The 23172-nt window shown below is 38.4% G+C and overlaps 1 protein-coding gene across 1 annotated transcript; it reads left to right on the top strand.

The window, feature by feature from the left end:
• The first annotated feature begins 2265 nt into the window (after positions 1-2265).
• Positions 2266-19460, top strand: LOC133557130 (C1q-related factor-like). Its single transcript, XM_061907374.1, has 2 exons — positions 2266-3044; positions 18418-19460. The coding sequence occupies exons 1-2, from the start codon at positions 2427-2429 to the stop codon at positions 18595-18597; spliced, it is 798 nt and encodes a 265-aa protein (XP_061763358.1). The 5' UTR covers positions 2266-2426; the 3' UTR covers positions 18598-19460.
• The last annotated feature ends 3712 nt before the right edge of the window (positions 19461-23172 follow it).

The raw sequence follows: 23172 nt of genomic DNA, 5'->3' as shown, positions 1-23172 counted from the left end.
CGACCCCCCGCGACTCCGAACGGGACAAGCGGTAAAAAATGGGATGGATGGATGGATTTTTTTTTTTAATGTATTTTTAAATATATTTTATTTCTTTTGTTTGTTTGTGTGTGTGTGTGTGTGTGTGTGTGTGTGTGTGTGTGTGCGTATTCCTGCTTTTTCATTGGGGCGGCGTCTCTCGGTTGGTTGAGTGGCCGTGCCAGCAACTTGAGGGTTCCAGGTTCAATCCCCGCTTCTGCCACCCTAGGCACTTTACCCCCCCACTACCCTCCACACTGCTTTAAAAATGTAACTCAGATATTGGGTTTCACAATGTAAACCACTTTAAGTCACTAGAGAAACGTGCTATATACAAACCCTGTTTCCATATGAGTTGGGAAATTGTGTTAGATGTAAATATAAACGGAATACAATGATTTGCAAATCCTATTCAACCCATATTCAATTGAATGCACTACAAAGACAACATATTTGATGTTCAAACTCCCCCAATTTTTTTTTTTTTTTTGCAAATAATAATTAACTTAGAATTTCATGGCTGCAACACGTGCCAAAGTAGTTGGGAAAGGGCATGTTCACCACTGTGTTACATCACCTTTTCTTTTAACAACACTCAATAAACGTTTGGGAACTGAGGAAACTAATTGTTGAAGCTTTGAAAGTGGAATTCTTTCCCATTCTGGCTTGATGTAGAGCTTCAGTCGTTCAACAGTCCGGTGTCTTGTCGTATTTTAGGCTTCATAATGCGACACACATTTTCGATGGGAGACAGGTCTGGACTGCAGGCGGGCCAGGAAAGTACCCGCACTCTTTTACTATGAAGCTACGCTGTTGTAACACGTGGCTTGGCATTGTCTTGCTGAAATAAGCAGGGGCGTCCATAACGTTGCTTGGATGACAACATATGTTGCTCCAAAACCTGTATGTACCTTTCAGCATTAATGGTGCCTTCACAGATGTGTAAGTTACCATGCCTTGGGCACTAATACACCCCCATACCATCACAGATGCTGGCTTTTGAACTTTGCGCCTATAACAATCTGGATGGTTATTTTCCTCTTTGTTCCGGAGGACACCACGTCCTCTTTTTCCAAATATAATTTGAAATGTGGACTCGTCAGAACACAGAACACCTTTCCAATTTGCATCAGTCCATCTTAGATGAGCTCGGGCCCAGCGAAGCTGACGGAATGTCAGGGTGTTGTTGATAAATGGGTTTGGCCTTGCATAGTAGAGATTTAATTTGCACTTACAGATGTAGGGACCAACTGTAGTTACTGACAGTGTTTTTATGAAGTGTTCCTGAGCCCATGTGGTGATATCCTTTACACGCTGATGAGGGTTTTTGATGCAGTACCGCCTGAGGGATCAAAAGTCCGTAATATCATGGCTTACGTGCAGTTATTTCTCCAGATTCTCGGAACCTTTTGATGATTTTACGGAGTGTAGATGGTAAAATCCCTAAATTCCTTGCAATAGCTCGTTGAGAAATGTTGTTCTAAAACTGTTCGACAATTTGCTTACAAAGTGGTGACCCTCGCCCCATCCTTGTTTGTGAATTACTTAGCATTTCATGGAAGCTGCTTTTATACCCAATCATGGCACCCACCTGTTCCCAATTAGCCTGCACACCTGTGGGATGTTCCATATAAGTGTTCGATGAGCATTCCTCAACTTTATCAGTATGTATTGCCACCTTTCCCGACTTATTTGTCACGTGTTGCTGGCATCAAATTCTAAAGTTGATCAGTTTGAACATCAAATATGTTGTCTTTGTAGCATATTCAACTGAATATGGGTTGAAAATTATTTGCAAATGATTGTATTCTGTTTATATTTACATCTAACACCATTTCCCAACTCATATGGAAACGGGGTCTGTAATCCACTTCACACTTTATCAGTGAAAAGTGCTATACAAATAAAGTATTTAATCAACCAGTTTTTTTTTATAATTCTCATTTGCATTCTTCTTATATTGGCTGATAAAAATCACATGCTTCTACTCCAGGAACTTCTTATTTCCAGTAAGTACTAATAAGTTGAAAAGCAGGATTAAAGTCACTAATATAAAGTACAAGGGGTTAATTATTATTATTTTTTGTATATATAGGAAGAAGACAATGGAAGAGACGTCCACAAGCGCTGCCCTCAGGCCTGACTCACGTTGCTCTCTCCTCCCCTCACTCCTCCTCCTCCTCCTCCTCCTCACTCTCTCTCCTTTCTTCCCCCTCTCCGGACTCTCCCATCACTCACTCACACAATCCTCCCGGCTCTCTCCGAGCATCGTCTGCGCGCCCGCCGTTCTTTGACCGCCCGCCCCGGCAGCCACCATTCCCGCCTTGGAGAGCTCCACGCTGGCAGTGCCGCCCCTCCCCCGGCTGAGCATCGGGCGCAAGACCCTGGTGGCGGCCGCAGTGGGGGTCATGCTGGTCCTGGTCCTGGTGGTCATCATCCCCGTGCTGGTCAGCTCCGTGGGGTCGGGCGGCGGCGAGGACGGCGCCGGCCGCTACGAGATGCTGGGGACGTGCCGCATGGTGTGCGACCCCTTCCCCACGGCGGGCACGGGGGAGCCCGTCACCGCCGAGCTACAGGTGGAAGCCGGTTTGGCCGAGCACAGCATCGGACCGCCGTTGCACACCTACGGCGCTCACGGCTCCCCCGGCAGACACGGACGCCCCGGCAACCCCGGACCCCCGGGCCCGCCTGGAGAACCAGGTCCTCCGGGGCCCATAGGGCCCCCCGGGGATGCCATGGACGTGGTCCGGAAGGGGATTCTCGGATTCGGGGGAAAAGGCTCGGTCAGCACCACCACCTACACCACCACGCCCCGGGTGGCTTTTTACGCGGGACTCCGGAACCCGCAGGAAGGTTACGACATCCTCCGCTTCGACGACGTGGTGACCAACATCGGGGGAAACTACGAGGGCGCCTCGGGGAAGTTCACCTGCAAGATCCCCGGCACCTACTTTTTCATGTACAACGTTCTGATGAGGGGCGGGGACGGCACCAGCATGTGGGCGGACCTCATCAAGAACGGTCTGGTGGGTGAACAACTTCCTTTAAAGTTAAACTACCACTGATAGTCACACACACACACACACACACACACTAGGTGTGCTGAAATTATTCTCCATTCCCTTGTTCTAACCCCTGGGAGGGGAGGAGAGCAGTGAGCAGCAGCGGTGGCCACGCTTGGGAATCATTTTGGTGATTTAACCCCCAATTTCAACCCTTGATGCTGAGTGCCAAGCAGGGAGGTAATGGCTCCCATTTTTATAGGTCTTCGGTATGACTTGGCCGGGGTTTGAACTCACGACCTACCGATCTCAGGGCAGACACTCTAAACACAAGGCAACTGAGCAGTTTTGATACCGGTTAGCAAATGCTACCTGTTAGCATGTTAAAATTAGTATACTAGTTTGTTTTTTTTAGGCAATCTTTCAGGTACACCACTTCAGAGTAATAAAGTTTGGTATTTGACATGTTACATTTAACATTTTCGCATGCTAACATTAGCATGCGAGCTTTTTTTCTCATTTTGCAGATATAATCCCTAGCGGCAAACATTTTGTTCCTGGACGAAAGATACCAGTTTGCTTTTTAACGTTAGTATACTAGTTTGTTTGTTTTGTTTTTTTAGAAAATTTTAGGTACACCACTTCAGAGTAATATAGTTTGGTATTTAACACGTTACATATAACATTTTTGCATGCTAACATTAGCATTGTAGATTTTTTTGCTTATTTTCCAGGTATACACCTTAGCGGCAAACATTTTATTCCTGGACGAAAGATACCAGTTTGCATTTTAACGCTAGTATACTAGTTTGTTTGTTTTTTTTTTAGAAAATTTTAGGTACACTACTTCAGAGTAATATAGTTTGGTATTTGACACGTTACATATAAAATTTTTGCATACTAATATTAGCATGCTAGCTTTTTTGCTTATTTTCCAGGTATACACCTTAGCGGCAAACATTTTGTTCCTGGACGAAAGATACCAGTTTGCTTTTTAACGTTAGTATACTAGTTTGTTTGTTTAGTTTTTTTAGAAAATTTTAGGTACACCACTTCAGAGTAATATAGTTTGGTATTTAACACGTTACATATAACATTTTTGCATGCTAACATTAGCATTGTAGATTTTTTTGCTTATTTTCCAGGTATACACCTTAGCGGCAAACATTTTATTCCTGGACGAAAGATACCAGTTTGCATTTTAACGCTAGTATACTAGTTTGTTTGTTTTTTTTTTTAGAAAATTTTAGGTACACCACTTCAGAGTAATATAGTTTGGTATTTAACACGTTACATATAACATTTTTGCATGCTAACATTAGCATTGTAGATTTTTTTGCTTATTTTCCAGGTGTACACCTTAGCGGCAAACATTTTGTTACTGGACGAAAGATACCTGTTTGCATTTTAACGTTTGTATACTAGTTTTTTTTTGTTGTTGAAAATTTTAGGTACAGCACTTCAGAGTAATAAAGTTTGGTATTTGACATGTTACATTCAACATTTTCGCATGCTAACATTAGCAGGCTAATTTTTGTTCTCATTTTGCAGGTATAATCCTTAGCGGCAAACATTTTGATGAATGATACCTGTTAGCATGTTAACATTGGTATACTATTTTTTTTTTTTTGCAAATCTTTTAACATTAGCATGCTGGCTTTTTTACTAATTTTGCAGGTACAAACCCTAGCGGCAAACATTTTGTTACTGGACAAATGATATTTGTTAGCATGTTGACATTAGTATACTAGTTGTTCTTTTAGAAAATCTTTCAGGTACACCACTTCCAGAGTAATATAGTTTGGTGTTTGACATGTTACATTTAACATTTTCGCATGCTACTATTAGCATGCTAGCTTTTTTTCTCATTTTGCAGATATAATCCTAAGCGGCAAACATTTTGTGCCTGGACGAAAGATACCAGTTTGCATTTTAACGTTACTATACTAGTTTGTTTTGTTTTTTTCAGAAAATTTTAGGTACACCACTTCAAAGTAATATAGTTTGGTATTTGACAAGTTACATTTAACATTTTCGCATGCTAACATTAGCATGCTAGCTTTTCTGCTTATTTTGCAGGTATACACCTTAACGGCAAACATTTTGTTACTGGACGAAAGATACTAATTGTTTTTTTTAGAACATTTTAGTTACACCACTTCAGAGTAATACAGTTTGGTATTTGACACGTTAAGTATAAAATTTTTGCATGTTAACATTAGCATGCTAGCTTTTTTGCTCATTTTGCAGGTATACACCTTAGCGGAAAACATTTTGTTCCTAGACGAATGATACCTGTTAGCATGTTAACATTGGTATATTATTATTATTTTTTTTGGCAAATCTTTTAGGCACACCACTTCAAAGTAATATAGTTTGGTATTTGACACGTTACATTTAACATTTTCGCATGCTAGCTTTTCTGCTTATTTTGCAGGTATACACCTTAGCGGCAAACATTTTGTTACTGGACGAAAGATACCTGTTTGCATTTTAACGTTAGTATACTAGTTTGTTTTTTTTTAGAACATTTTAGGGACATCACTTCAGATTATTATAGTTTGGTATTTAACACGTTATATATAACATTTTTGCATGCTAACATTAGCATGGTAGATTTTTTGCTTATTTTCCAGGTATACACCTTAGCGGCAAACATTTTGTTCCTGGACGAAAGATACCTGTTTGCATTTTAACGTTAGTATACTAGTTTTGTTTTTAGAAAATTTTAGGTACACCACTTTAGAGTAATATAGTTTGGTATTTGACACGTTACACATAAAATGTTTGCATGCTAACATTAGCATGCTAGATCTTTTGCTTATTTTCCAGGTATACACCTTAGCGGCAAACATTTTGTTCTTGGACGAAAGATACCTGTTTGCATTTTAACGTTAGTATACTAGTTTTGTTTTTGTTTTTAGAAAATTTTAGGTACACCACTTTAGAGTAATATAGTTTGGTATTTGACACGTTCATATAAAATTTTTGCATGCTAACATTAGCATGCTAGTTTTTTTTGCTCATTTTGCAGGTATACACCTTAGCAGCAAACATTTTGTTACTGGACAAAAGATACCTGTTTGCAATTTAACATTTGTATACTAGTTTTTTTTGTTGTTGAAAATTTTAGGTACAGTACTTCAGAGTAATACGGTTTGGTATTTGACATGTTACATTCAACATTTTCGCAAGCTAACATTAGCAGGCTAATTTTTGTTCTCATTTTGCAGGTATAATCCTTAGCGGCAAACATTTTGTTCCTGGACGAATGATACCTGTTAGCATGTTAACATTGGTATACTTTTTTTTATTTTTTTTTGCAAATCTTTTAGGTACACCACTTCCAGGTAATATAGTTTGGTATTTGACATGTTTCATACAAAATTTTCGCATGCTAACATTACCATACTAGCTTTTTTACTCATTTTGCAGGTATAAACCCTAGCGGCAAACATTTTGTTACTGGACAAATAATACCTGTTAGCATGTTGACATTAGTATACTAGTTGTTCTTTTAGAAAATCTTTCAGGTACACCACTTCCAGAGTAATACAGTTTGGTATTTGACATGTTACATTTAACATTTTCGCATGCTAACATTAGCATGCGAGCTTTTTTTTCTCATTTTGCAGATATAATCCCTAGCGGCAAACATTTTGTTCCTGGACGAAAGATACCTGTTTGCATTTTAACATTAGTATACTAGTTTGAATTCTTTTTTAGAAAATTTTAGGTACACCACTTCGAAGTAATATAGTTTGGTATTTGACACGTTACATTTAACATTTTCGCAAGCTAACATTAGCATGCTATCTTTTCTGCTTATTTTGCAGGTATACACCTTAGCGGCAAACATTTTGTTACTGGACGAAAGATACTAGTTGTTTTTTTAGAACATTTTAGGTACACCACTTCAGAGTAATACAGTTTGGTATTTGACACGTTAAGTATAAAATTTTTGCATGCTAACATTAGCATGCTAGCTTTTTTGCTCATTTTGAAGGTATACACCCTAGCGGAAAACATTTTGTTCCTAGACGAATGATACCTGTTAGCATGCTAACATTGGTATATTATTATTATTTTTTTGGCAAATCTTTTAGGCACACCACTTCAAAGTAATATATTTTGGTATTTGACACGTTACATTTAACATTTTCGCATGCTAGCTTTTCTGCTTATTTTGCAGGTATACACCTTAGCGGCAAACATTTTGTTACTGGACGAAAGATACCTGTTTGCATTTTAACGTTAGTATACTAGTTTGTTTTTTTTTAGAACATTTTAGGGACACCACTTCAGAGTAATATACTTTGGTATTTGACACGTTACACATAACATTTTTGCATGCTAACATCAGCATGCTAGAATTTTTGCTTATTTTGCAGGTATACACCTTAGGGGCAAACATTTTGTTACTGGACGAAAGATACCTGTTTGCATTTTAACGTTAGTATACTAGTTTTTTGTTTTTTTTTTAGAAAATTTTAGGTATACGACTTCAAAATAATATAGGTTGGTATTTGACAAGTTACATCTAACATTTTCGCATGTTAACATAAGCATGCTAGCTTTTATGCTTATTTTGAAGGTATACACTTTAGGGGCAAACATTTTGTTACTGGACGAAAGATACCTGTTTGCATTTTAACGTTAGTATACTAGTTTGTTTTTTTGTAGAAAATTTTAGGTACACCACTTCAGAGTTATATAGTTTGGTATTTAACACGTTGCATATAAAATTTTTGCATGCTAACATTAGCATGCTTGCTTTTCTGCTTATTTTGTACGTATACACCTTAGCGGCAAACATTTTGTTACTGGACGAAAGATACCTGTTTGCATTTTAAAGTTTGTATACAATTTTTTTTTTTTTTTAGCAAAGTACAACACTTCAGAGTTATATAGTTTGGTATTTGACATGTTACATTTAACATTTTCGCATGCTAAGATTAGCATGCTAATTTTTTCTCATTTTGCAGGTACAATCCTTAGCGGCAAACATTTTGCTCCTGGACAAATGATACCCGTTAGCACGTTAACATTGGTATACTATTTTTTTGTTTTTTGCAAATCTTTTAGGTACACCACTTCCAGGTAATATAGTTTGGTATTTGACATGTTTCATACAAAATTTTCGCATGCTAACATTACCATACTAGCTTTTTTACTCATTTTGCAGGTATAAACCCTAGCGGCAAACTTTTTGTTACTGGACAAATGATATTTGTTAGCATGTTGACATTAGTATACTAGTTGTTCTTTTAGAAAATCTTTCAGGTACACCACTTCCAGAGTAATATAGTTTGGTATTTGACATGTTCCATTTAACATTTTCGCATGCTAACATTAGCATGCTAGCTTTTTTTTCTCATTTTGCAGATATAATCCCTAGCGGCAAACATTTTGTTACTGGACGAAAGATACCTGTTTGCATTTAAACGTTAGTATACTAGTTTTTTGTCTTTTTAAATTTTTTTTAGGTACACCACTTCAAAGTAATATAGTTTGGTATTTGACAAGTTACATTTAACATTTTCGCATGCTAACATTAGCATGCTAGCTTTTCTGCTTATTTTGCAGGTATACACCTTAGCGGCAAACATTTTGTTACTGGACGAAAGATACTAGTTGTTTTTTTAGAACATTTTAGGTACACCACTTCAGAGTAATATAGTTTGGTATTTGACACGTTACGTATAAAATTTTTGCATGCTAACATTAGCATGCTAGCTTTTTTGCTCATTTGGCAGGTATACACCTTAGCGGGAAACATTTTGTTCCTAGACGAATGATACCTGTTAGCATGTTAACATTGGTATATTATTATTTTTTTTTTGGCAAATCTTTTAGGCACACCACTTCAAAGTAATATATTTTGGTATTTGACACGTTACATTTAACATTTTCGCATGCTAGCTTTTATGCTTATTTTGCAGGTATACACCTTAGCGGCAAACATTTTGTTACTGGACGAAAGATACCTGTTTGCATTTTAACGTTAGTATACTAGTTTTTTTTTTTTTTAGAACATTTTAGGGACATCACTTCAGAGTAATATACTTTGGTATTTGACACGTTACACATAACATTTGTGCATGCTAACATTAGCATGCTAGAATTTTTGCCTATTTTGCAGGTATACACCTTAGGGGCAAACATTTTGTTACTGGACGAAAGATACCTGTTTGCATTTTAACGTTAGTATACTAGTTTATTTTTTTTTTTATAGAAAATTTTAGGTACACCACTTCAAAGTAATATAGTTTGGTATTTGACAAGTTACATTTAACATTTTCGCATGATAACATTAGCATGCTAGCTTTTCTGCTTATTTTGCAGGTATACACCTTAGCGGCAAACATTTTGTTACTGGACGAAAGATACCTGTTTGCATTTTAAAGTTTGTATACAATTTTTTTTTTTTTTTTTTTTTTAGCAAAGTACAACACTTTAGAGTTGTATAGTTTGGTATTTGACATGTTACATTTAACATTTTCGCATGCTAACATTAGCATGCTAATTTTTTCTCATTTTGCAGGTATAATCCTTAGCGGCAAACATTTTGCTCCTGGACGAATGATACCCGTTAGCACGTTAACATTGGTATACTATTTTTTTGTTTTGTGCAAATCTTTTAGGTACACCACTTCCAGGTAATATAGTTTGGTATTAGACATGTTTCATAGAAAATTTTCGCATGCTACTATTAGCATGCTAGCTTTTTTGCTCATTTTGCAGGTATAAACCCTAGCGACAAACATTTTGTTACTAGACAAATGATACCTGTTAGCATGTTGACATTAGTATACTAGTTGTTCTTTTAGAAACGCTTTCAGGTACACCACTTCCAGGTAATATAGTTTGGTATTTGACACGTTACATATAAAATTCTTACATGCGAACATTAGCATGCTAGCTTTTTTGCTCAGTTCACAGGTATACACCTTAACGGAAAATATTTTGTCACTGGACGAATGATACCTGTTAGCATGTTAACGTTGTTATACTATTTTTATTTTCAAATATTTCTGTCGCACCACTTTAGAGTAACATAGTATTGCTATTTGACACGTTAAATTTTAAATTTTTGCATGCTAAAATTAGCATGCTAGCTTTTTTGACACGTTACATTTAACATTTTCGCATGCTAACATTAGCATGATAGCTTTTTTGCTCAATTTGCAGGTATACACCTCAGCGGGAAACATTTTGTTACAGGGCGAATAAGACCTGTTAGCATGTTAACGTTAGTATACTAGGTTTTTGTTTTTTTTAGCAAATTATAGGTACACCACTTCAGAGTAATATAGTTTGATATTTGACACGTTACCTATAACATTTTTGCATGCTAACATTAGCATTCTAGCTTTTTTGCTCATTTTACAGGTGTACACCTTAGCGGAAAATATTTTGTCACTGGACGAATGATACCTGTTAGCATGTTAACATTAGTAAACTATTTTTTTTAACAAATCTTTCAGGTACACCACTTCAGAGTATTTGACACGTTACATTTAACACTTTTTGCATGTTAACATTAGCATGCTATCTTTTTTGCTCATTTTGCAGGTATAAACCTGAGCGGCAAACATTTTGTTACTGGACAAATGATACCTGTTAGCATGTTAGCATTGGTATACCATTTTTTTTGTTGCAAATCTTTTAGGCACACCACTTCAAAGTAATATAGTTTGGTATTTCACACGTTACATTTAACATTTTTGCATGCTAGCTTTTCTGCTTATTTTGCAGGTATAAACCTGAGCAGCAAACATTTTGTGACTGGACGAATGATACCTGTTAGCATGTCAACATTAGTATAGTAGTTTTTTTTTTCCAGCAAATCTTTCAGGTACACACTTCAGAGTAATATACTGTAGTTTGGTATTTTACTTGTTAAATTTAACATTTTCACATGCTAACATTAGCATGCTAGCTTTTTTGTTCATTTTGCAGGTTTAAACCTTAGCAGGAAACATTTTGTTACTGGACGAATGATACCTGTTAGCATGTTAAATTAGTATACTAGTTTTTTTTTCCCAGCAAATCTTTTAGGTACACACTTCAGAGTAATATACTGTAGTTTGATATTTTACATGTTAAATTTAACATTTTCACATGCTAACATTAGCATGCTAGCTTTTTTGATCATTTTGCAGGTATAAAACTTAGTGGCAAACATTTTGTTACTGGACGAATGATACCTGTTAGCATGTTAACATTAATATATATATATATTTTTTCAAATCTTTCAGGTCAGAGTACTATAGTCTGGTATTTGACACGTTACATTTAACATTTTCGCATGCTAACATTAGCATGATAGCTTTTTTGCTCATTTTGCAGGTATACACCTTAGCGGGAAACATTTTGTTACTGGGCGAATAAGACCTGTTAGCATGTTAACGTTAGTATACTAGTTTTTTTTTTAGCAAATTTTAGGTACACCACTTCAGAGTAATATAGTTAGGTATTTGACACGTTACATATAAAATTTTCGCATGCTAACATTAGCAGGCTAGCTTTTTTGCTCATTTTGCAGGTATACACCTTAGCGGGCAAATATTTTGTTACTGGGCGAATAAGACCTGTTAGCATGTTAACGTTAGTATACTAGTTTTTTTTTGTTTGTTTTTTAGCTAATTTTAGGTACACCACTTCAGAGTAATATAGTTAGGTATTTGACACGTTACATATAAAAATTTTCGCATGCTAACATTAGCAGGCTAGCTTTTTTGCTCATTTTGCAGGTATGCACCTTAGCGGGCAAACATTTTGTTACTGGACGAATGATAACATGTTAACATTAATACAGTATTTTTTTTTTAGCAAATCTTTCAGGTACTCACTTCAAAGTAATATAGTTAGGTATTTGACACGTTACATATAAAATTTTCGCATGCTAACATTAGCAGGCTAGCTTTTTTGCTCATTTTGCAGGTATACACCTTAGCGGGCAAACATTTTGTCACTGGACGAATGATAACATGTTAACATTAATACAGTATTTTTTTTTTTAGCAAATCTTTCAGGTACTCACTTCAAAGTAATATAGTTAGGTATTTGACACATTACATATAAAATTTTCGCATGCTAACATTAGCAGGTTAGCTTTTTTGCTCATTTTGCAGGTATACACCTTAGCGGGCAAACATTTTGTTACTGGGCGAATAAGACCTGTTAGCATGTTAACGTTAGTATACTAGTTTTTTTTTGTTTGTTTTTTAGCAAATTTTAGGTACACCACTTCAGAGTAATATAGTTAGGTATTTGACACGTTACATATAAAATTTTCGCATGCTAACATTAGCAGGCTAGCTTTTTTGCTCATTTTGCAGGTATACACCTTAGCGGGCAAACATTTTGTTACTGGACGAATGATAACATGTTAACATTAATACAGTAGTTTTTTTTTTTAGCAAATCTTTCAGGTACTCACTTCAAAGTAATATAGTTAGGTATTTGACACGTTACATATAAAATTTTCGCATGCTAACATTAGCAGGCTAGCTTTTTTGTTCATTTTGCAGGTATACACCTTAGCGGGAAACATTTTGTTACTGGGCGAATAAGACCTGTTAGCATGTTAACGTTAGTATACTAGTTTTTTTTTTGTTTGTTTTTTAGCAAATTTTAGGTACACCACTTCAGAGTAATATAGTTAGGTATTTGACACGTTACATATAAAAATTTTCGCATGCTAACATTAGCAGGCTAGCTTTTTTGCTCATTTTGCAGGTATACACCTTAGCGGGCAAACATTTTGTTACTGGACGAATGATAACATGTTAACATTAATACAGTATTTTTTTTTTTTAGCAAATCTTTCAGGTACTCACTTCAAAGTAATATAGTTTGGTATTTGACACGTTACATATAAAAATTTTCGCATGCTAACATTAGCAGGCTAGCTTTTTTGCTCATTTTGCAGGTATACACCTTAGCGGGCAAACATTTTGTTACTGGACGAATGATAACATGTTAACATTAATACAGTATTTTTTTTTTTTAGCAAATCTTTCAGGTACTCACTTCAAAGTAATATAGTTTGGTATTCGACACGTAACATTTAGCATTTTTGCATGGTAACATTAGCATGCTCGGGAATATTTTTGGGTGATTTAACCCCCAATTCCAACCCTTGATGCTGAGTGCCAAGAAGGGAGGTAATGGCTCCCATTTTTATAATCTTTGGTATGACTCGGTCGGAGTTCGAACTCACGACCTACCGATCTCAGGGCGGACACGCTAACCACAAGGCCACCGAGCGGGACATGGAGTCACAGGAGCATGAACCCACCAGCGCGCCAAGTCATGCGTTCATGTGTGTCGTGATCCCGAGCTGCGACTCGGTGTTTAGCCCAGAATAACAACAACACACAGTGGCAGGCTGCCAGACTGCGTACGTGTGCACATTCCGCGGCCCGCGACTCGGCGACACGTCACAACGTGGCCCCCGGTTGTGACCGGTTCAAACCCGAAAGACGACAAACTTTGTTTCAGAGCAGGGGTGTCAAACTCATTTTAGATACATGGAGGAAAAATCTACCCCCAAGTGGGCCAGACTGGTAAAATCACGGCACGATAACTTAAAAATAAAGACAAGCTCAGATGGTTTTCTTTGTTTAAAAATAAAACAAGCACATTCTGAAAATGTACAAATCATAAAGTTGTTGGCTTTTCTTTTTACTCTTACATGTTGCGGTTGATAGTATTCTACCTTTATTTGTCTCTATTTATACATTCAGAATTAATTCAGTCAACTCATAAGTGTTCATTTTCAATCTAACAAAATAAAAAAATTAAACAGGATGTTATTTATGTAGTTTGCTCATTTTCCTATATATCATGTGGTTTATGTTATGATCCGCTGCCCGGATCATATTATAATTTAGACTTTTGAGTCTTTTTGTGTTTTCTGTTGGTTTTGGATTCCTTCGGTTCCTGCTTGTGCACCTCTCAGTTGGTTTCCATAGTTACTCATTATTTTCCCCTGCCGCTTGTTCCGGACGCACACCTGTTTTGTAATCACTGTCATTATTTAAGCCTGCCTTCTCCCGTCAGTCTGCCTGGCTTCGTAATTTGTTTTCGTACAACAACTTCTGTTTTCCTGCTCGCTTCCACGCTAGGCTATTTGTTTCCTAGCTCTCATGCTAGCTCTTTTAGTTTTGTCAAAGTCTGATTTATTTCTTAATAAATCATTTGTCCTACCTGCACGCTGTGTCCGAAGCCCGTCTGCATCCCTGGGAGAACGAAATCCGCACCACGATGCGACCAGGTCGTTACAGTTTTTGTACATATATAGCATCATCTACAAAGATACAAATAATTGGTATTGTGACATCTAGTGGATACATTTAGAACAGCAGTTTCTTTCATTCAAAAATTCCGGCTCATTTTTATCCTTAGAAAACTCATCCGGTGGGCCAGATAAAACCTGATCTGGCCCTCGGGCTGTAAGTTTGCCATCCCTGATTTACACTGTCTGGTATCTTGCTACGAACGTCTCAAAAACGAGTCATTGGGAGCCACGCCATGCTGTGCAAATGCCCCTTTTTGATACACTCCCTAGCCCAAAAACAGAATATTAAACAATTATTAAAAATATCAAACAGGTCCCCAAAATATACCGAATGCAGCTACCCCCAAAAGGGACAAGCGGTAGAAAATGGATGGATCATATTTTTTATTAGATTAAATATTAATATGTATTGTAAGTGACAAAATAACCACCACAACCAATCACAATAACTGTATATTAAGGTTAAAAAAGTCAAAGTACCACTGAGAGTCACAGTTACTCTCTGCATTTTCCCCTGGGAGGTGAGGGGAGCAGTGAGCAGCAGCGGTGGCCGCGCTCGGGAATCATTTTTGGTGATCTAACCCCAATTCTAACTCTTAACGCTGAGTGCCAAGCAGGGAGTTAATGTGTTACATTTTTGTAGTCTTTGCTATGACTCGGGCGGGATTTGAACTCACAACCTACCGATCTCAGGGCGGACACTCTAACCACAAGGCCACTGAGCAGTTTTGATACCTGTTAGCATGTTAAAATTAGTATACTAGTTGTTGTTGTTTTTTAGCAAATCTTTCAGAGTAATATAGTTTGGTATTTGACACATTACATTCAGCATTTTCGCATGCTAACATTAGCATGCTAGCTTTTATTTGCTCATTTTGCAAGTATACACCTTAGCTGCAAACATTTTGTTGCTGGACAAATACCTGTTAGCATGTTAATGTTAGTATACAATTTTATTTTTATATAACAAATCTTTCAGGTACACCACTTCAGAGTAATATAGTTTGGTATTTGACAAGTTATATTTAACATTTTCGCATGCTAACATTAGCATGGTAGCTTTTTTTGCAAATTTTGCAGGTATACACCTTATAAGCAAACATTTTTTTACTGCACGAATGATACCTGTTAGCATGTTAACATAGGTGTACTATTTTTTTTTACTGCGATGAGGTGGCGACTTGTCCAGGGTGTACCCCGCCTCCCGCCCGATTGTAGCTGAGATAGGCACCAGCGCCCCCCGCGACCCCAAAGGGAATAAGCGTTAGAAAAATGGATGGATGGATAATATAGTTTGGTATTTGACACGTTACATTTAGCATTTTCACATGCTAACATTAGCATGCTAACTTTTTTTGCTCATTTTGCAGGTATACACCTTAGTGGCAAACATTTTGTTACTGGACAAATGAGACCTGTTAGCATGTTAACATTAGTATACTAGTTTTTTTTTTTTGCAAAACTTTCAGGTACACACTTCTCAGTAATATAGTTTGGTATTTGATACGTTACATTTAACATTTTCACATGCTAGCTTTTTTGCTAACTTTACAGGTATACACCTGCAAAATGTACAGTACAGTACAGTACTGTACAGTAACTCCGGAAAAGATAAAGACAATTTTTAGGTTGACATCGTCAAAAGGTTTGTAACTTACTTGGCCAATAGTTGACACATTTTGCAGATTTTAGCATGACACCTCCATGTAACCTAGTTATAACCGCCGAACAAATCTCGGTTTTGAGGCAAAACCTAAGATAACGTAAAATCGATGTATAGTACGATTATTAATTTTCTGTACTAGTACACTAACAAGTACGCTAAATTCCGATAACTTTAGAAGCAAACATAATTTTAAGCTCATTCTGTCAAAAGGTTTGTGACTAACTCGGAAAATGGTACAATCGTTTTGCAGATTTTAGCATACAATGTCCGTATAAATTGGTTACACAATAACTGCGTAAAAATCAAGAAGAGCTTTCTCGCTAAAAACTGAAAAAAACGTAAAAACAACAAATAATGATCAGTGTTTCTCAGTATTAATATATTAACTTCCTGTAACTTAAAATAATGAAGATCAATTTTGAGTTATGGGTCATTTGATTACTAGTTTACACATGTTGCTGATTATAACGTAAGATAATATTAACTGGCAAACAAATCAAAAAGATCGCTCCGGTGACTTTGAGAAATAAACAAAGTAAAAAAATATCGTAAAAACACAAAATACTGTATGCGGTTTTTTGGTTTTTAGTATGCAAATTTTCGTTAGGTTTCGATGATACTTGAGAATGAATTTGGAAGTCTCAAGGTTGGCAAGTATGCTTGGACCCCCCCCCAGTGTATACCTGTTTCTCACCTTTTTTGTAAGGAGTGCCAGAATTTGGGAGACCCGTCAGCGATTCCTGTTCTGTCTCCCTGTAATGTTTGTCTGATCTTGAATGGGATCGTGCTGAAAATCTTCATTTCCCCTTGGGGATTATTAAAGTACTTCCGATTCTGACTCCGGAGTTATAGTTGTGATCAAAAATATTCAACCCCCACACAATTTTGGTGTTTTAGCAAGTTGGACATTTATTACGTATTTTGTTTATAGTCATATCAAATAAAGATGTGTCAAATAGACAAATGCAACTTCAATTGTAACACTGTATTTTACAAAATACCAAAAAAGGACATTTTTCTTAATATCTCATTGACAAAATGATTCAACCCCCTAGTTACATGCATCTTTAGTACTTAGTAGAACACCCTTTGGCAGTAATGACATCCTTCAAACGTGATACATAACCGGACACAAGCTTCTTGCAACCATCTACAGGTATTTTAGCCCATTCCTCTTGGGCAAAGGCCTCCAGTTCATTCATATTCTTGGGCTTGCGTGCTGCAACTGCCTTCTTCAAGTCCCACCACAGCTTTTCTAGAGGATTTAGGTCTGGCGACTGTGAAGGCCACTCCAGAGTCTTCCAGCCCTTCTTCTGCAACCACTCTGATGTTGATTTGGAGGTATGTTTGGGATCCTTGTCCTGTTGGAAGGTCCAACGTCTCCCAAGCCTCAGCTTCATCACTGACTTCATGACATTTGCAGCTAATATATCCTGCTAGGAAATAGAATTCATAATGCCTTGAACGCGCTGGAGATTCCCGGTACCTGAGGCAGAGAAACAGCCCCAGAGCATGATTGACCCCCACCATGCTTAACAGTAGGCAAGGTGTTCTTCTCTTTGTAAGCTTCATTTTTTCTACTCCAGACATAAAGTTGATTCATAGGCCCAAAGAGTTCCAGTTTTGTCTCATCACTCCATAGAACAGTTTCCCAAAACCTTTGGGGTTTGTCCAGATGATTTTTGGCATACTGGAGTCTATTTTCTTGTGCCTGGTAGTCAGAAGTGGGGTGTGCCTGGGAGTTCTGGCATGGAAGTCTTCATCTCGTAGTGCGCGCCTTACTGTCTGGGACGAAACCTACGTTCCCCCCTCTGCAATGTCCTGTTGTAGTTCCTCAGCTGTTACCCGGGGGTTTTTCACCACTGTACACACACAGCATCCTCTTTCTACCACGCCCAGGTAGTGTTTCCACTGTGCCTTTAGCTTTAAACTTGCAAATTATGCTCCCGACTGTGTCTCTTGGAATGTGTAATGTCTTTGCTATTTTCTTATATCCATATCCTTTCTTATGAATAGTAATTACCTCCTCTCTTGACTTCTTTGACCACTCCCTGGACTTCACCATGTTGCAAATACACCATTGACCATCTACAAGAAGCTGAGCGTCACAGTCTTTTTCAATCAGTTTAATTGTTGCTCGTTATGGTTCTAATCACATCTACAAATTCTGTTCTTAAGAGTTATGATCTTCAAAAGGTTGAATCATTTTGTCAATGAGATATTAAGAGAAATGACACAGTTTGGTATGTTACAAAATATAATGTTGTAATTCAAGTTGCATTTGTCTATTTAATGCATCTTTATTTGATATGACTATAAACAAAATACGGAATAAATGTCCAACTTGCTAAAACACCAAAATTGTGTGGAGGTTGAATAATTTTGATCACAACTGTAATGCCGATGTTTTTCCCCCGCCTTAGGTGAGGGCCAGCGCAATCGCCCAGGACCAGGACCAGAGTTACGACTACGCCAGCAACAACGTCATTCTGCACCTGGACGCGGGCGACGAGGTCTTCATCAAACTGGACGGGGGAAAGGCCCACGGCGGCAACAGCAACAAGTACAGCACCTTTTCGGGCTTCATTCTCTACGCCGACTAGCCGGGACCACGGCGGGTGGCTTGGATTTCACTTGCAGCCAGGACGACGTTGCCCGTAGCCACCGATCTGCGGTCGGGCGGGCGGATTGGCGGTTACGGGAAACGGGTCTACCTCTTTGTCCATTCAGGGTGCCTATGCCGCACTTCCGACAACCCCGAACCGACGCGTCATGGCGGCGACGATTCCGACAGCGTCATCTCGTTTGCTGGTGTTCTTGCATCCTTCCTGTTAGCACGCTAAGATGTCAACTCAGGCGTCGGAATGAGATTATCGTTTTAGTGAATAAGCTCTGATATTGAATTTTGTCAGTCCGAGTCCTGTCTGTTCAAGACCTTGATGAAATATTTGTGCCATTCTACCATGTGACGTGCCAACTTGTGAGCGTCTGTTGAACTCAAGCATGCAGCACCTGTCGTTACAAAGAGTAATTAAAGGTCCACTATTATGCCATTTTCCTGATAGAACAGAATAGAATGGACTTTATTGTCATTATATTTGCATATAACGAGATTAAAGACTCCAATTTAAGGTGCGGTAGTGGGAACAAATATGGGGTAAAATAAACAACACAAGAGGTAATACAGGAAAAATCTAACGATTGAAATAAACAGACTAATATCCAATAAAATAATAAGCAATCCTGTGAAATATACAAAACACTATAGACCAGGGGTGCCCATTACGTCGATCGCGAGCTACCAGTCCACCGCGGGGGGTGTGTCAGTCGATCTCGAGCCAGGCTTTTAAAAAAAATAGACCTAAAAATTAGTGATCATCAATCTTCACCAAGACGTCACTTAAATGACATTCACGGTACCGGAGGGTCTTGTGAGATGACGCTGGCTGCTGCAAGATCATTATTATTAAAATATGACCGAGAGGAAGGCGAGAAACACTTTTTATTTCAACAGACTCTCGCGCCGTACCTTCCGTCAAAACTCTAAAGGCCGACTACACATTTCCTATCTTCACAATAAAAGCCCTGCTCCATGCTGCCTGCGCTAACTAAATACAGAGTCTCGGAAAACTGGCGTGCACAAGCGATCCCTCAGAAAGCTGGCGTGCACATCACTTGTGCACGCCAGCTTTCTGAGACTCTTATTTTGTTAGCGCAGGCAGCATGAAGCAGGGCTTTTATTGTGAAGATAGGAAATGTGCAGTCGGCCTTTAGAGTTTTGACGGAAGGGACGGCGCGAAAGTCTGTTGAAATAAAAAGTGTTTATCGCCTTCCTCTCTGTCATTTTTTCATAATAATGAACTGGCAGCAGCCAGCGTCATCTCACAAGACCCTCGGGTGCCGTGAATGTCAATCAAGCAAGCTACGGAGTTTGCCGCCAATGTTTTTCTTGTAAAGTGTATGGAAGCTGGATGAATTAGATGCCAAAAACCAACCACTTTCATGTGGTATTGTACAGAAAGGACAACTTTTTTTCTCCTCCATTTGAAAATGTGGGCGTTATCATCATTACTGTCTGATTCCAATCAATGCAAGTCATCAGAATCAGGTAATACACCAACTTATATTCTTGTCTTCATGAAAGAAAGACATCTATATGTGTTACACATGCTTGTATTATCATTAAACACATTTAACTTGTTTACAAAAATGTCTCTTTCATAAATAAATAAATATAAATGATATATATAAATGAGGTAGATCCCCTCGAGTTGGTCAATTGAAAAGTAGCTCGCCTGCAGAAAAAGTGTGGGCACCCTTGCTATAGAACTACAAAATACTGTACAACATACAGAACAAGATAAGAGTACCGAAGCAATAAATAACAATCAGTAAAAATGGTAAATGTTTGTACTTGTATAGCGCTTTTCTACCCCTTTTTAATCAGTGTCGGAAGTATTGCACTCAAAGGGTTGTATTGCACTTGATGACGTTCTAACAGTAAGATTTATGGGCTTTGTGACAATGGACATTTATGTTTTTCTGAAGATGGCAATTTTTTTTTCCACAAAAGAAATTGACTAACAAAAAAAATGTCCGCTGCGTTAGATGCTGGTTGTTATGATAATATCCCAAATTGGAAAATGCTTACAAATGTTGCGGATTTCAGCATAAAACGGTAAAAAAAAACCCAAGGAACGCTCTCGCTCGGCTTGAGAAATATGTAAGATTACGTAAAAACCACGTATGATCCATGTTTCCCTGTACTAATACGCTAACTTCCGACAACTGCAAAATTTTTAATCTATCTGCCAATTTAGCAGATTTTAGTACCAAAGGTCCGTATAAACTGGTAACAAGTACCAAAAAAAACCCAAGGAACGCTCTCGCTCGGTTTGAGAAAAATGTAAGATTACGTAAAAACCATGTATGATCCATGTTTCTCTGTACTAATACGCTAACTTCCGACACCTGCAAAATTTGTAATTTATCTGCCAATTTTGCAGATTTTAGTACCAAAGGTGCGTATAAACTGGTAAGAAGTACCAAAAAAAACCCAAGGAACGCTCTCGCTCGGCTTGAGAAAAATGTAGGATTACGTAAAAAAACACGTAAAAACCACATAGGATCGATGTTTCTCTGTACTAATACGCTAACTTCTGACACCTGCAAAATTTGTAATTTATCTGCCAAATTTACAGATTTTAGTACCAAAGGTCCGTATAGACTGGTCACAAGTACCAAAAAAACCCCAAGGAACGCTCTCGCTCGGCTTGAGAAAAATGTAAGATTACGTAAAAAACCACGTACGATCCATGTTTCTCTGTACTATACGCTAACTTCCGACACCTGCAAAATTTGTAATCTATTTGCCAATTTTTCAGATTTTAGTACCAAAGGTCCGTATAAACTGGTAACAACTGCCAGGCATATAAAATGTCCACTTCGGAGGATGCTGGTTGTCATGGCAATATCTCAAATTGGAAAATACTTGACAAATGTCGCGGATTTCAGCATAAAACGTCCATACAATTTGGTAACAAAGTACTATCTATCTAGCTATCTAACAACTGCCAAAAAAACCAAAGGAATGCTCTCTCTCGACTTGACAAAAATCTAAGATAACGTAAAAACCACGTACAATCCACGTTTTTCCGTACTAATACACTAACTTCCGACTTCCGACAAACAGCTGTTTCTTTCATTGAAAAATTTCAGGTTAATTTTCATATTTAGCAAAGTCATCCCGCGGGCCTGATCCGGCCCTCGGCCCTGCATACAAAAAGCACATTTAAAGGGTTAAAATGGTAGCATCAAGACTACACTTTGTGGGACCACACCTATCAAAATAGTATAATATGGGACCTTTAAGATCTTGTGTTTTTTTTAGAATGCATAATTAATGATATTTTTTTTGCATTAAAGAAAAAGGTGGTTCAATGTTTTTGTCTGGTTTATTGGCATCCTCTTGCAGTCTTGAACTTTCAACAAGAAGACAGCAGCTGGGAGAGCTCAGCTGTAAAAGAAGTGATACTTTTCCTTCAGAGTTTTCAAACATCTTTAGAGTTGAGACATCCGAGTCTCCAAATCAAGTTGAGACATCCGAGCTTCCGAACCAAGTTGAGACATCCGAGCTTCCGAGCCAAGTTGAGACATCAGAGTCTCCGGACCAAGTTGAAACATCCAAGTCTCCGAACCAAGTTTAGACAACCGAGTCTCCGGACCAAGTTGAGACATCCGAGTCTCCGAAACAAGTTGAGACATCCGAGTCTCCAAAACAAGTTGAGACATCCGAGTCTCCAGACCAAGCTGAGACATCCGAGTCTCCAGACCAAGCTGAGACATCCGAGTCTCCAAAACAAGTTGAGACATCCGAGTCTCCAGACCAAGTTGAGACAACCGAGTCGCCGTACCAAGTTGAGACATCAGTCTCCGGACCAAGTTGAGACATCCGAGTCTCCAAAACAAGTTGAGACATCCGAGTCTCCGGACCAAGTTGAGACATCCGAGTCTCCGAAACAAGTTGAGACATCCGAGTCTCCGGACCAAGTTGAGACATCCGAGTCTCCGAACCAAGTTTAGACAACCGAGTCTCCGGACCAAGTTGAAACATCCAAGTCTCCGAACCAAGTTTAGACAACCGAGTCTCCGGACCAAGTTGAGACATCCGAGTCTCCGAAACAAGTTGAGACATCCGAGTCTCCAGACCAAGCTGAGACATCCGAGTCTCCAAAACAAGTTGAGACATCCGAGTCTCCAGACCAAGTTGAGACATCCGAGTCGCCGTACCAAGTTGAGACATCAGTCTCCGGACCAAGTTGAGACATCCGAGTCTCCAAAACAATTTGAGACATCCGAGTCTCCGGACCAAGTTGAGACATCCGAGTCTCCGGACCAAGTTGAGACATCCGAGTCTCCGAAACAAGTTGAGACATCCGAGTCTCCAGACCAAGCTGAGACATCCGAGTCTCCAAAACAAGTTGAGACATCCGAGTCTCCAGACCAAGTTGAGACATCCGAGTCGCCGTACCAAGTTGAGACATCAGTCTCCGGACCAAGTTGAGACATCCGAGTCTCCAAAACAATTTGAGACATCCGAGTCTCCGGACCAAGTTGAGACATCCGAGTCTCCGAAACAAGTTGAGACATCCGAGTCTCCGGACCAAGTTGAGACATCC

The sequence above is a fragment of the Nerophis ophidion genome, linkage group LG08 (assembly GCF_033978795.1).
Source record: "Nerophis ophidion isolate RoL-2023_Sa linkage group LG08, RoL_Noph_v1.0, whole genome shotgun sequence".
In the NCBI taxonomy this organism is placed as follows: domain Eukaryota; kingdom Metazoa; phylum Chordata; class Actinopteri; order Syngnathiformes; family Syngnathidae; genus Nerophis; species Nerophis ophidion.
The sequence above is the reverse complement of the archived record's forward strand: the minus strand, read 5'-3'. Positions and strand labels throughout refer to the sequence as shown.

Excerpts from the sequence above, each read along its gene's own strand:
- LOC133557130 (XM_061907374.1), top strand. The coding sequence starts at position 2,427 with ATGCTGGTCCTGGTCCTGGTGGTCATCATCCCCGTGCTGGTCAGCTCC. Across the intron at positions 3,045-18,417 it reads ACCTCATCAAGAACGGTCTG|GTGAGGGCCAGCGCAATCGC; the intron begins GTGGGTGAACAA and ends CCCCCGCCTTAG.